This window comes from Vicugna pacos, chromosome 13, assembly GCF_048564905.1.
Source record: "Vicugna pacos chromosome 13, VicPac4, whole genome shotgun sequence".
NCBI lineage: Eukaryota > Metazoa > Chordata > Mammalia > Artiodactyla > Camelidae > Vicugna > Vicugna pacos.
Window position 1 is genome coordinate 54098776 of NC_132999.1, and position 15238 is coordinate 54114013.

The window sequence follows — 15238 nt, forward strand, 5'->3', positions numbered from 1 at the left end:
GACTTGCTGAATGCAAGGTTGCCATAGATCTTCAATTTACTAAAAAACAAAAAGAAAACAAAACACAATGTCTACAAAGCACAGTAAAGTGAAGCGCAGTGAAAATGAGGTCTGTCTGTAGCTGAGACAATGAGGCCCCGAGTGGGAGTGGCCTGCCACCAGTTGTCATGTCCACCTCTGTCCTTGTTAATGAAGAACCAGAGACCAAGAACTGGGAGTATCTGGGGACTAGTCTACCTAGTGTTAAAATTCAGGCTCTACCTTGGCAAGTTGCTGAATGTCTCTGTGCCTCAGCTTTCTCAGGTATCAAATGGGAACAACAGTACCCTTTATGTTATAGGGAAGTGGTGAGGATTAAACGAAGTAACCCAGGTACAGCGCTCAGAACAGAGCTGGCGTGCTGGGAGCAGACTGTGAGTGCTGCTGGGAACAGGGTTGGTGGTGAAACGGGGAAGCCCTGGGAACCAGGAAACCTGGATTCTCATCCCGTCTCTGAGACTCTCGTAGTGCGACCTTGATCAAGTCACATAACTTCTCTGAACTATAACTTCAAATACAAATGAGAGGCAAGTACTAGAGGCTACTTCAGAGAAAACAAAACAGCACTGTCTTTGGTCCTGAGAACAGAGTCAGAGATCTTGTAAGGAGAAGGTCAGTGTCATAGTCGGGCCAGTTGTTCAAGTCCTTTCCCGCAGCTTCCATGAAGGCAGGGCCCTTTGTCTGGCTTATTCACCATCATATCCCAGTGTCTGCAGCCTGATGGAGACATGGTGGGCATTTACTGTTGGGTGGGTGGGTGGGTGGATGAAGGGATGTAGGGAGGGTTGGATGAATGGATCAGTGGATGGAAGGATGAATGGGTGGAAGGATGGAGGGGAGGGTGGATGGCCTTTCTTTAGAGCATGAGCTTAGACACTAGCAGGGTCGTTTGTCTGAACTCGAGAGTTAAACCGTCTTCTACAGAGACTGATGGGGTGGGACACGCAGTAGAAAAGGAGGCTGTCTGTCTGTGCTGTGGGATTCCTCTCTGATGCGAGACAGGGTGATTAGTCATGGAATCGGCCCAGGAAATCAATATGAAAAGCTGCATTTCTCAGAACTTCCTGGAAGGTTGACTTTTACTGACAGTATTGGGATCTTAGTCACAAAACAGTGCCATGTTGGCAGCTGGGTGGAATTTTTTGTGCCCGCCAATCATTTTCTTCTCCTCATCCAGTAACAACCCACGAAGCTTCTTGCCCACACAACTGGAAAAATAAGCCTTTTATATGCTGAAGGTTAAACTGAATCTGAGCTAACTCTCAACTGGATTTCTCAACCGCAGCACTATTGACATTTGGGACTGGGTAATTCTTGATTGTGGGGCCACTCTGTGCATTGTAGGAGGTTTAGCCGCATCCCTGGCCTCTACTCACTAGATGCCAGTGGCACTTCCTGAGTCATGACACCAGAAGTGTCTCCATACATTACCAGATGTCCTTAGGGGGACAAAAACGTCCCTGGTTGAGAGCCATTGATCTCGAACCCCAAATCTGGCCATCTCAGGTGGGGCTGGTTTATTTGTAGTTGGTAGTCTGTAAGTTACCTAGCTGCTCTTTTAAGTCCTGTACCTAGATGATGATTTATTCATCGTGTATAATCCTCAGGTCAGCTGCTAGAGAGGTTACTGTTATCCCCACTGATAGGAAGTTAGGCTCAGGAGGTACAGTGAGTAACCTGAGGTTTACATTTCAGTGTACGTTTCAAAATTCCATTTAAGGCAACGAGTCTCGTGGTGAATGAACTCTGCATCAGGGCGCAAGAGACTTACACTGAATCATGGCTTTTGCCCTCTGAACTCTGAATCCAGAGATAGCATCAACCCCAGGCCATGAGACCCGAGGAGGGGCACGCCGCAGGAGACAGGGCAATCTTTACTGCAAACTTGAGTCTACTTTCTGACCTGGTGTTTATTACTGAACTGCAAACCCTACCTCCCCGATGAATCAAAAAGGTTTGAGATGTTGGTCTTTGGTCGTGGTGCAATGCAAACATTGTCTCTTGGTTGCTAGGTTCTCCGTCAGGATCCTCAAGATTTGTAAAGCTTGCGATTAGTATTGAAAGTGGCTGGTTCCTCCATTCAGCAAATGAGAACTGAGCACCCGCTGTGTGTACTAGGCCCTCTGCTAGGCGCTGGGAGTAGTTCCAGTCAGGGCCAATACTCCCTGAGTGCCTACTGTGTGCAGGCCCTGAGCAAAGTGCTTTATAATTTGTTTAAACCCCTCAACAACCCCGCAGCATCTTGAAGATAGATGCTAATATTGTCTCCCAGTTTACAAAAGAGGCACAGAGAGTGAAATAACCCGTCCAAGGTCACACAGCTGGAGAGTGAGGGGCAGGATTCGAACCCAGGCAGTGTGTTTCCAGGGTCCACCCTTAAGCGCTGTTCTGCTTCCCTCTTGGAAATAAGTTGATAAATCCCTCATCCTTACAGCTGACTTTAAGGGGGTTTGATGAGGCCAAAACGAGGAGCGGGCGCCCCCTCTGGCAGGAGCCGGAGGAACCATCCTGCAGCTTCCGAGAAGGTGGCGCTGGAGGGGGACCTCAGAAGGGCCCCCTCAGCTCCCGTGACCACTGGCCTTCAGTAAGCCTGTTGCCCCCTTAACGCCCTTAACTGCTCCCCCCAAATAAACCGTGAAGAAAAAAGGCAGGAGTCACACCTGAAACAATCTTTTTTTTTAACATTTTTATTGATTTATAATCATTTTACAACGTTGTGTGAAACAATCTTAAGTGCAACGTCTGCCCTGTGATGGGGTGCATCCTAAAAGTCCCGTCCCTCCAGCCGTGCTCTGCCTCACAAGGTAAAGACCCTGGGCAGACCTGGAAGATTCAGCCTTGTGCCCAGCAGGGGGCCGAGGGGTGCGCGAGACTGGAGTAAGGTATGGCTTCTTCATATGAAAAAAAAAATTCACCGAGGGTGAAAATGGGAATAAATATTCTAAATGTTACATAAAAGGTACTAATTAGAAAAGTTGGTCAGTTGCCGGATGGCAGTGCTGTGGGCTGGGTAAGTAGTTGTCTGAATATGGCCTGGAAGTGTCCTTGGACCCTCGGGAGACGCGGGACGAAGGGTCCCCTTCCAGACACAGCAGCAGGCAGCTCGCCCCAGCAGCCCTGGCTTCTTAGCATCTAAGGACTGAGGAAATGTGACATTTAAATAAAAAGAGTACTGTTCGTCCACTTTATTGAACACTCACTGCATCCTGGCTGCTGGCCAGGCTCATCACATGCAGCTCCTCACTGCATCTCAACAAAAAGCTAGATTCAAAAGATCCTCTTGCCCTCATTTCACAGATAAGGAAACAGGCTCAGAAAGGTCAAGAAACTTGCCCGAAGCCATTCAGCTTGCAGGTATTCAGATGAAAACGCAAACCCCAGCCTGGGTGGCAACAAAGGCTAAAGTTTCTGCTTCTGAGTTCCTTTCCTTCGGTCTTGAGGGCAGCCTGCAAAGGGGAGGGGCTGGCCGTGTCCTCTTCCCCAAGTTCTGGGGTTGAGCTGCTCTCCGAGGAGGTGCAAGGTCAACCCCAAGCTGGCCATCCAGGCTTGGTTCCCGTACTCAGAGCCATGCTGAGAACGGGGGATGGTTCAATGTCTCGCAAAGGAGGTTGTACTGCCCCCTGGAGGGGTGCATTTGGAAATGTGGGGAGGGTGCTGTGGTTTTCACAATGCCCAGGGTGCGACTGGCATTTAGTACCAAGCTCCAGGGGTGCTGTTCATCCTTCAGTGCACAGGACAGTGTTGGATGGTGACGTGCAAAGTGTAGCAGCTTCTCTATTAAAATGCTGGTGGGAGAAGGAAACTGGGTTCTGCCTCTGGGTCTATCATGAACACACTGGGTGACTCTGGTGACCCGTCCCTTGCTCTTCCTAGGCCAGAGGGACCAGTCGGGCTCCAGGGGTGTCTGGGGTAAGAGCTAGGGCTGCCCAGCAGTTGTGGGAGGCCAGCGTAATCCTGCCTCCCTGGGACAGAGCCAGGGTCCCTGAGTCCGCCTCCCTCAACAAGATTTTCCAAAGAACAGGCTGCCTGGGTGATGGGTCTCTTTTACGTGCATCTGTGGCCAGTGGCTGTGCCTGGAATTGTGTGTGCAGCCCACATACCCCGTGCACACAGAAGAGCGGGTTCACAGCTCATCACGTGGGATTGACCTAAAACCCTCAATCCTCCTTGAATAGATTTGCCTTTAAAAGACAGCCACAGGGCGGGTGAGTATAGCTCAGTGGTTAAGTGTGTTCTTAGCATGCACGAGGTCCTAGGTTCAATCCCCAGTACCTCCATTTAAAATAATAAAATTTAAATTTAAATTTAAATTTAAAAAAAAGACAGCCACAGTGAAATAAACAGAAACTTTGGCATGCTGGATTTTAATCCAAACCCCACCACTCTCTCAGCTGTGCAATCTAGAAAGTTTCTTAGCATCTCTGCACCCATTCTTTTCTCTTGTGCAAAATGAGACATTGTAATACCAGCTTCCCTGGACCGTCGGGAGGATTAGCAATCGTGAATGCCAGCTTCTCGAGTGACACCCTGCACTTGGCAGGAGCACCATGGATGCTGCAGAGGCAGTAGGAGGAGGAACTGTCTTGATCACAGCACTGCCTCCAGGCACGAGTGCACCCAGAGCTCCTCAGATCATGTGAGGCTGACTTATATTGCGACAAGGAGTGAGTTGGCTGCCTGGCAAGTTGTCCTCGGTAGCCCAAGACTCCTGTCCCTCCCCCACTACCCGCCACCTGTGTTAAATGGAACCTCAGCTCCAAGTCCGGCAGCCTGGCTGTCAAGGTCCTTGAAATGAGCCGTACACGAGGCTGATGTTCCAGAGTCCCATGCCCGAGACTATCTCGGGAGGCTAATCATCTGGGCACCTGGCAGTCTGTATTCCAGAAACTGAATTACTGCAGCCTTGACCAATGGAGTATGAATTAGTGGCTGATTAATTGTCACCAATTCATCACCCTGACCAAGGCTTGCTTAATTTCCCCAGCTCGATTATGACCTGGGTATAACAGTCTGTGATTCCACGGGGGAGCAGGGAGCTCCTTTGTTCATGGAGCTTTAACTGATGAATAACCAGCAGACATGGCATGTGGTTATCCACCCCCCCGGCACATGGACAGTGCCTCACCTAGAGAGGCAGCTGAAGGCAAGTGGGCTCTGGGGACCCTCGTTCATGGAAGGAACTGGCTTATTTTGCAGATGCTGAAGTAGTGGTAGTCACTACCACTTTAGTATAAAATTATTGCATAGGATGGTAGACACCCAGCAGAGGAGTCCAATTCTGCAACACTTATTAAGGGCCCGCCGTGGGCCCAGAGTCCTCTCCTTGAAACTTCGTGAGGTGACTCTTACTATGTCCACTTCCACCTGAGCGAGATGAGCTTTGCCCAAGGTTAGACGCACAAATAGAATCCGTGCCCAGGTCTGTCAGGTCATTAGTTGAACATTTACCCAAATATAATATTATTTGCGCAGGGCAGTCTCCTAAGGACTGGAGATAGAGCGGTGAAGGCTACCCTCAGAGAGTTTGTACCTCAGGGGGGAGAGACAACCAAACAAAAGTAAACAAATATGGTATCAGAGCAGGGCGAGTTCTGTGAAGAACAAGATGTGGGGCAAAGGGACAGAGTAATGGGGGCGGGGGGTCAGGAAGGCCTCTCTGGGCAGGAGGCATCTGAGCAGAGACTTGAATGAGGAGGAGGAGCCCCACCAGAAGAGTTGGAATGAGCCTTCCAGGTGGTGGGAACAGCTGGTGCAAAGTCTCCCTAGCAGGAACATTCTAGAAGGTGAGGTCATGGAGTTGACCAGGGACCTTCTAGTTCACAGTAGAGTTGGATTCCAATCTAATTGTGACATTACCTCCTTAACAGCTTCGGGATGTGAAAAATTGATCTTTGCTAATTCAGCTGGTGAAAAACGCCGCCTTGCTTCCGATTCATATTTTTAATAGTTGCACCCTGTTCCGCCCAATTGTTCAGCTGACTGGTTCTTGCGGGGCTGTGCATTTAGGACGTTTCTAGGGTTTGGGTTTCATCAGTTGCACTGCTGTTAACATCTCTGTGCTCAGAAGCTGAACTGATTCCCCGCTGTTTCTGTCTTTCGAGGACGCTATGATGCGCGGGCACGAGTCCTCGTTTGCCACGTGACCTCCCTCCTCCGAGTGCCCTTGGAGGAGCTGGATCTCCTGGAAGAGACATTCCTTGAGAGCCTGAAGGAAAGCAAAGAGGAGGAATCTGAGTAAGGGAGCCCTGTGACCCTGGCCCCGCCTGTCTGGAATCGAGGACTTCCACTTGAGTGCACTTTTCAGATGTCTGCTCCCTCCCCACATTAAGAGATGCTGCATGGAGGTGGAAGGAGCACTGGACAGAGAGTTCTAGTGTACCCCTGACTTGCTGTGTGTCCTTAACAAGTCACTTCCCCTCTCTGGGCTCCATCCTCATTTGTAGGGAAAGGGGACTGAATGGGTGATTGCTAAGGGCCGTGAGTCTGTAACTTTGACAATCTGTGGCCCCAACACCCCACTCCATTTCAGCTCTGAGACACCTTGTCCAAGGGCTGGAGTGGCCTGGGTTCAAATCCTACCTCTGACGCCCATTCACTTTTTGACCTTGGGCAGGTGGTGCCCCCTCTTCTCTAAGCCACAATATTCTCATCTGTAAAATGGGAATGAGAATAGCACCCTGCTAGGGTCGTGGTGGAGAACAAGTAGTTATGCTATCAAGTACTCTGCCCAGGACCGGCACGTAGCAAGTGCTCGGTATGTGTGAGTCCTTCCCTACCCCCGCGGGCCCCCGTAGCGGCTTTGCTATCTGTGTGTGGCCAGGTGTGTGTAGAGGGACCTGTGTGTATGGTCAGATGTGTGTAGAGGGCAATTACCCTGGTAACTTGGCCAGAGCTCAGCTCTTTGCAGGACGCCTTACACAGGACCTAATCCCCCAGTGATAGATCAGTCCCAGTCGCAGCCTAATTGCGGGCTCCTTGCACCAGTCACATGTCCCAGTCATGGCTTTTGTCCGGCCACGGTGGCTTTCTCGGAGCAGCCAGGCTGTGCCAGTTCAGCCCAGCTGGGAACTGAGCTCTGAAGCTCAATTCAGGTTCAGAACAGGAGCCGCCCTCCCACCAGGGTTTGTAGGACAGAGGGAGGGGGTTGTTTCCTTGAGAAAGGAGGAAACTTGGTCTGTTGAAATAACCTGAAAATAGACTTGTTTTGACTCCCAGAGCTGTGTCAATAAAGAAACACCTGGATCCAGGCCAGTCACTGTAATCACAAGGGCTGCCTAGAACCTTTGGGTTTATTGGACATTTGTACCATTTCAAATATGCCTTGAAACAAAGGAGACACTTAGATATTGCTTGGAAATCTATTGTCAGAAAGAAACATATTACCCAGAAGATTTGTTCTGATCATACCAGTAATGCCAGATCAGGGAATACGTAAAACAGCCCAGCTCTGCCACTTACTGGCTGTGTGATCTTGGGCAAGTTATTGAACGTCCCTGGGCCTCAGTTTCCTCACCTGCAAATGGGTATGATAGCACCTTCTTCAGTATCAGTATTTGCTACAGGACTCTTATCACCGCTGTTACTACTACGTGTGGGCCCTTTCCTTGGAAAAATACTCCACATGAGTCATTTTTTTAACTCAGTTTTAGGGACTTTGGAGACCTCTCGGGTTCTATCTGTGGTCTCTGGAAGGGTCTGAGACCCAGAGAAACACAGTGACTGGTCGGCCAAGCAGCCTGGTTCTGGTTTGATTCTGTTGCTAAGTCTCTGTGTGGCCCTGGGTGCATTGCTTTCCGTCTCTGGGCACCTGCACCAGTTTGTTTGTTTGTTTCTTCACCCGTACAGGTAGAGGATCGAATTATATGTAGGTTTCTTTTCACTCTAAAGTTTTGTGTTTCTGCAAGATGAGCTGATCACTTGGCACCCCAGGGTGATTCTTTGCAGCCGAGGTTCGGGGGAGCTGCCCCACCTTTCTGTTCTGGGGTCCCCATCTGAGCCTTGAGGTGATCCAGGCGTCCCCTGCTTGTCTGGTGACTTCACTTCTCTGTGCCTCGGATTCTTCATCCCTAACAGAGGGGTAGTGGTACTGATCTCTCAGCATAGGGCTGTCAAGAGGATTAAATTAAGTAACACATACCTGAAGCTTGAAGAGCGCCTGGCACACAGTAAACATTAGCTGATGCCATGCTGGAGGTTGACACTGAGCCCACCGTAATAACATGGTCGACATCTAACCTTTATTAGAGCATTTTCTAGATCTGCATCTAGGCACAAGATGTCTTCCCATTTGGTGCTCATTTCAATCCCCTGAGGCTTTTGCAGAGGAAGAAACAGGACGTCAGTGGGGTGACATAAGTGGCCCAAGGTCACCCAGCTGGTCAGTGGCACCATCTGATTGAAGCTTCTCATCCAGTCTGCAAGTCACTTACCAGGTCCCTTAAAGCGCAGTTGACAAGCCCGGCTTCCGTCCTGAATTCTGAAGGAAGCAGTAAAGATAATCCTTTTATGGGGCTTTCTGAGCTTTTACGAGGGCTGTATCTCTAGACTCCCCAGTGCTAAGTGTTCCCTCTCTATTGACTGGAGTAGGTGATTTTAACAAAAGAAGAGGGTGGTGGCGAGGACAGGAAGGGTAAGGGACACCCTGTCATGGGAGATAAGGTGGCGGCGAGTGAAATTTCTCTGTGGGACCACGAGATGGGCAGTGTGGTATCTTTGCTCTCGACAAGGTATCTCTGACGTCAGCCAGGGGTTCGGCCCAGCGCTGCGTTTTGGCTTCAGCCTGTCTTCGGAAGGTTGACGTGGAACGCCAGCTCCAGGTCACTTCTGGGATCCCAGGTCACGAGTGTGGCCAGCGGCTCTGTGATGACACAGATTGCCGTGGTGCCTCACCAGCAGGCAAAGTCAGTAACAGGAGGAGGGCTTCGTTTGGGTTTAGTGTCATGTTCTGAATTCTCGCTTCCAAATATAGGAAGCATCGTGGATGTGGTGACTCAGAGCCAGCGTCTCCGCTTGTGCTTTAGATGTTGAAATTCAACCAGACAATTGAAGTTTATTGCAGGGGTGAAATGTCGTGATAATTAATGATTAATGGGAAAGCTATTCGTTTTATGTATTATTAAGAGCGTTCAAGTACTTAAATAAACAAGGAAATCAGTTGACAGTTCAGGTGCGTGTTGAGAGAGTGCCTTAGCTTTCAGCAAGTGTTTATAAACATTTAAATAATAATACAGAGCAGAATACTGCAGACTGGGGTCTATCACCCATCTAGTCTTTGTAAAATTAATCTGATATACTAGCATTCATACATTTAAATAAAACAGCTTCAAGAACTGCATTTACTTTTCGTTACTTTATTCCCTTTAGGCTGTGAGTTTGCCCCTCCATAAACTCAGCTAAAAGTGAAGACGGTCTAGTATCATTGATGTGCAGGTGTCACTGCAGGAACAATCTAGAAGCAGACGGGGCTGAGTGTCAAGGGCACCAACTCAAGAAGTTGACTATGTTCTTAATAACAGATCGTCAAATTTTTATAACATCCTAGACTTGTCCCGATATTCCAGAAGTTTCATTCTTGATGGTGATTGGCCTGTACTCTGGCTGAATATTTTATTTAACCAAAACATCTTATTCCGTGACCTCTGGTTTTCATAGAAATGGACAGTGAGTGGGAGAACAGATCCCTGCAGCAAGATGCTCACGTCCAGTCCTTGCTGGAATGAGTAGATTTCGTTCAAGAAACAGTTTCTGAGCCCCTTCCAGGGACAAGCTGCTGAGGGTGGAGAGCAGGAAACGTTTGATCCATGCCCTGAGGGTTGGGCCCTGTGATTCTCAGACTAGAGATGTCGTAGATCTCTGGAGAGCTTGTTACAGGTGGTTTGCTCATCCTCATGCCCAGAGCTTCTGGCCAGGAAGTGGTGCTGTTATCAGCGACCCCCTGGATATTCTGACGCAGCTGATCCAAAGCTCACTCTCTGAAAAATCAATAGTCTAGAATTCCAGGCTAATACAGCACAGAAGGTTAGAAGGGCCCAGAGTCAGGGCATTTAGGCAACCTTGGGGCTCAGGCAGGCTTCCTGGGGGAGGTGACTCTTGAAAGATAAGTAATGTTTAGCCAGACAAAGGAAGGTAAGAAAGTAAGAGGGTCCTTGGCATCCGAGGGCCAGCAAGAACACAGGTACTGAGGTGTAGTCAGGTCACAGGGGGCCTGAGGGTCATGCTATCCTCAAGGCAGTGGAAGGGCTGGGAGGGAGCGAGGGGTCAGACAGTCATGGTTATACTCTCCTGCTGGACATTGGTCACGTGGTACTGTCATCATCCTCCCATTTCCAGTCCCCACGGGAGAAAGTTGAGGCTCAGAAAAATCAGGTGAGCCAGTGAGGTCATGGCAGAGCTGGGCTCAGACACCTCGCCCCAGATTTGCAGACGATTTCCTGGGCAGTGTTTGCTGAACGAGATGCTGCCGGTTCACAGAGCCAGCTGCTCGTGCCCCTGAGCATTCCTCTTGCCGCCCCCAGCAGCTGGAATTTTTCCCCAGGCCTTGAACTTGGCTGAAAACAGCTAACTTACAGCTTTCCTATTTGCCCTGAATGGTGCTAGCTATTAAGGGCCAAAGTATATCTCCAGCCTGTGTCTAAGAGGAAATTATCGTAATCGTGGAAGGAGTGATAATAAGAACAAACATATTGAATGATTGCAACATGCCAGTCACTGTACGCGGACTGTCTCATTTTGCCCTCCTGATACCTCTGGGAATTCAGTGCTATTTTTCGTTCCTGCTTCATGGATGAGGAAAGTCAGGCGGGACAAATAATTTGTGCATAGTCACAAGGTTAGTAAAAGTCTCTGTCCATCAGGATAGGCGAGGTTTTGCTGCAATAACAAATGATGACCACGTCTCAATGGCTTACAGCAACAAAAGTGCATTTCTTGCAGATTGGCTGTGGCTTTAGTCCACACAGTCTTGGTTCTGGGTCCCAGGTTGACAGAATGACCACTGTCTGGAGTGTTGCTGGTCTCAGGGCAGAGCAAAAGGAGACCTATCAGGCTCCTGCACTGACTCTTAAAGATTTTGCCAGAAGTGACACATATCCCTTCCACCTGTATTTCATTGGCTAATGCGGGTCATGGAACCATTCAGTTCAACAGGGCAGAGATGTATAATCTTTCCATAGGGAGGCCCAGCCCTGGAGGGCTAACTGGATATCTGGTGAGCAGTGATACACCACCACAGCAGAGACGGGATTCAAGCCTGGTTTACAGGGTTTGAATCCTGGCATCAGAACCATGCCCTCCACCACCATCCTGCCTTCTCCTTCCCTAGATGGACATGGTTCGGCCTCACCTCACACGTCTGGTGTCGTGAATTTCAATCATGGCAGACCAGCCTCTGCGATCATGAATTGGTTTCTGCTTCTCCATAGTGAAGCGACTGAGAGGTGCTGTCCTGTGCGCCCAGGAGGTGCTTAGGGGAAAGTTGGTTGATGTGAGCTGGCAGACCACCAAAAAGCACAGCAGGTTCTCAAATACCCAACTCAGATCCCACTGCTTTTCGACCACAGGAGGATGAACTGTTTCTTGCTGTCACGTCTGGTTCAGGAGGAGAGAGATGGGACACGTAGCACCCGGAAGGGCCAGCCCACTCTCTGTAGAAGTTTGTTGATTGAATGGATGGAGAAGGAATGAATTTAATCTTTACAAACCGAGACGTGATTATCCCCACTGTACAGAAGGGGAAACTGAGTTTCAGGGAAATGGAGTGTCATGGTGACAGCCACCGATGCGGTCCTCACATGCAGTGTCAACTGTCATGCTCTTTGCTGAGCCCCACAGCTGCTCAAGAGGCAGGTACTATTATCTCTGACCTTATCTGTGATGTGCAGACAATAATGAAACTGCTTCTAGGAGTAGATAAACCATGCGAAGTGCAAAGCACAGTGGCAGGCATGTTGGAAGTCCTCAATAAATATTAACTATTCCATAGTCCCCTGCCGTCGTTCTGCACACTGAGTTGTGGTCCAAACTCCAACTTCGGTTCAGAGTTCACACTGGTAACGTGCACACCATCCCACCCTCAGTCTCCCGTCCTGCTCCTGATTGCCTCCGAAGTACCGAGGGTTGAATGTCAGCTAGGAAAGTTGGGCTCAGTGATGCTCTTGGGCCATTTTCAGGACTCACCTGACCCCAGTTCACTCTAAATGCTTCCCTTGTACTACATTTTATCACTTTAAAATTTCAAGTCTGAACAATTCTGGCTATTGCCCCAAGACTGTCACCTCCAGTACAGACATTTCTCTAATCCGTCTTCGGAAGGATTATTCTGCAGGAAATTGATGTCCAAACGTCCCAGAGGGAGGTGGGCTCAGATGGAGGAGTGGGGGGAGGGGAAGGGAGGAGTGAGGTGATGGAGTCTCTGTCTGGTACTTGTTCTGGGTCCATCTGTTTAAAGATAATTTCTTGCTTCTTTTGCTATTATTTTTATTTTTTTTGTCTTTTCATTATTCAAATTGCAACCCTGTTAGGATGGATCCATTGGGTAAGTAGCACATCCCACCTACTGGGATTCCCCAGCTGGGTTTTAGAATGTTTTCAGCTTTTTGAAACCCTCGATGGGCTCAGGGTAACCTTGGTACCTTGCTCTGTACATCAGAGTACCCAGCACTGGTTCAAGTTTAGGGGCTGGTGAGGTGGGGGGGTGTCAGGGGATCCCAGGCCCAGCCAGCCCTAGAGACCAACCTCTTCTCCCCCAGAATGGCCGAGGCATCCCGGAAGAAGAAAGAGAACCGGAGAAAGTGGAAGCGTTATCTCCTGATAGGTCTGGCGACCGTCGGAGGCGGGACAGTGATCGGTAAGGCCACCTTAAGATAAAATGGTGGCACGTGGCCAGGGCATCGTGCAGGGTGAGGGGTGATGCCAGGCTGGGAGCAAGACTGGGGAGAGCAGGGGGTGAGCCAGGAGGGGCCCCTGGCACGCCTTGAGTGTGTTTTCTCTAGTATTGTCAGGAGCCCCCATGAGAGGCAGTGGGCAGCTGATGGAGGAAGAACCCAGCGGGCATTCTCACTCCCCTCCCACCCTTACCCACCAGGGCCACTTTCCTTGCAGGTGTGACTGGGGGTCTAGCTGCCCCTCTTGTTGCTGCTGGAGCCGCGACAATCATTGGCAGTGCCGGGGCGGCAGCTCTGGGCTCAGTGGCCGGCATAGCTGTCATGACCTCGCTGTTCGGTGCCGCTGGAGCGGGCCTGACAGGTAAGGTTCCAAAGAAACAGAGGCGCAGGCAGAGGGAGAGGGTATAGCACAGTGGTAGAGCGCGGGCTTAGCATGCACAAGGTCCTGGGTTCAATCCTTAGTACCTCCATTTAAATAAATAAATAACCTAATTCCCCTTCCAAAATAAATACATTTTTTAAAAAAATAGAGGTTAAAAAAAAAGGAGTGGCAGGCGATGAGGGGTTTTGGGCCCGGCCCGGGTGGCCCAGCTCCTTAACAGACACACCCAGATTCTCACCAGTAATGGCTCCCCAGGAGACGGAGAAGGAGGATGTGGCTCTCTTCCTTGCCATAACTTGTAGCAGGCTCCACAGAGAACTGGGCTGGGAGCTTGGCATGGGTCTGGGGGAGGGCTGACTTTGAGAAACTGCTCCTTGTGTAGACTTCCTGAGACGGGACCTGCTTGTCAGCGTCCAGGAAGCTTCCAGGCTGCCTCGGAGACACCTGGGCTTTCTTGTGTAGGAGGACGTGTGGCTGCCCCTCATTTACCAGCATCACCTGGGGAAGTTTTTCCAAGTCATGTGGGTCAACAGCCCACAAACCACACCCAGAGAGTCCTGGTCCACTTCCCAAGGGACATGTGGATCTTGGTCAGTTCAAACCACTTTTACTGAGAAGAGTGTGTTACCCCTGAAGTTCGTGGGCAGGAAAAAAGATAGAGAGCCAGCTAAGTCAGGCAGAGCAGTGGCCGTGAGCCCGGGCTCTGAGTCTGCTCCACTCCAGGGGTATCCAGCCTTCAGGAGCCTCTTACCTTCATCTGTAATTGGGACAGTAAAGGCACTGACCTTTACGGAGTTTAAAAACAAAATGTTTATGGAGGGCATAGGGTTGGTGCTCACTGTCTGAGTGTTGAGTACACAGCCACTCTGCCGAATGTTCCCCAGGGTCCCCAGTCACCCCATTCTCACTTTTGTGTCTGGATCTTTAGGGTACAAGATGAAGAAGCGTGTCGGGGCCATTGAAGAGTTCACATTTCTGCCGCTGTCAGAAGGCAGGCAGCTGCACATCACCATCGCCATCACCGGGTGGCTGGCATCTGGCAAATACCGTGAGGACCAGGGGCAGAGAAGGATGCAGACGAGGGTGGGGCTTGGCTGAGCTGGGTCAGGTTCTTGCCTGTGTATGTCTTTAGAGGGGTAGGTAGGAGAGTCCCATTTTTCAGAGGAGAAAACTGAGGCTCAGAGAGGTGAGATGACTTCATTGAACATCTATCTTCCCATTCATCTATTCATTATCCATTTAGCCATCATCCATCCATCCATCCAACTATCCATCCACCCATCATCCATCTATCATCCCTGCCTCCATTGTTTATCCATTCATCCAACTATCCATCCATCCAACTACCCATCCATCCATCATCTGTCCATCCATCCATCTAACTATCCATCCATCCATCCATCCACTCACCCACCCATCCACTCATCAGTCCATCCTTTCAGCAGTGTTTATAGAGTGCTGTGCACACCATGTGCCAGACTCTGAGCCAGGCCCTAGGAACTCAGTGGTGAGCAGTACAGTCATAGTGTCTGCTTCTGTGGAATGTGTGGTCCAAGGCAGAAGCAGGCCATTGAGCAAGTAATCACAGGGAAGGTCAATGGAAGGTACAAAAGGGGAGAAACAGAGTGTTTCTGGGGAATGAGGGAGAGGTTACTAGAGGAAGTGACATTTAGGCTAAGGACTGGCTGGCAATTAGCCAAATAAAGAAGGAGCAAGATGTGTATACCAAGCAAAGGGGCAGCACATAGAAAAGCCTGATGGTGCAAAAGATCCAAAAGAAGCACAGGATGGCGTGAGCAGGGAGCTGGAAGGCGGGAGTATGGGCAGGGTCAGATCGGGCAGGAGCATGTGAGCTGTGGCAAGGAGTCTGAATTTATCCTCAGAGCAAGTAGCAGATAGAAAGACTTTCAACACATCAGTCAGAGATCAGTACATC

At 49.8% G+C, this 15238-nt stretch overlaps 1 protein-coding gene across 5 annotated transcripts in view; it reads left to right on the top strand.

Annotated features, from left to right (window-relative positions):
- Window positions 1-15238, top strand: part of TMCO4 (transmembrane and coiled-coil domains 4) — a 78368-nt gene that overhangs the window by 22343 nt on the left and 40787 nt on the right. For 4 of the 5 annotated variants that reach the window (XM_072975244.1, XM_072975240.1, XM_072975239.1 and 1 more), the window contains 4 exons: window positions 6141-6273; window positions 12786-12883; window positions 13138-13281; window positions 14231-14350. In XM_072975244.1, the coding sequence (XP_072831345.1) occupies window positions 6141-6273; window positions 12786-12883; window positions 13138-13281; window positions 14231-14350 (495 nt within the window). The remainder of the gene's footprint in view (window positions 1-6140; window positions 6274-12785; window positions 12884-13137; window positions 13282-14230; window positions 14351-15238) is intronic. The other variant, XM_072975241.1, reaches the window with a different exon arrangement.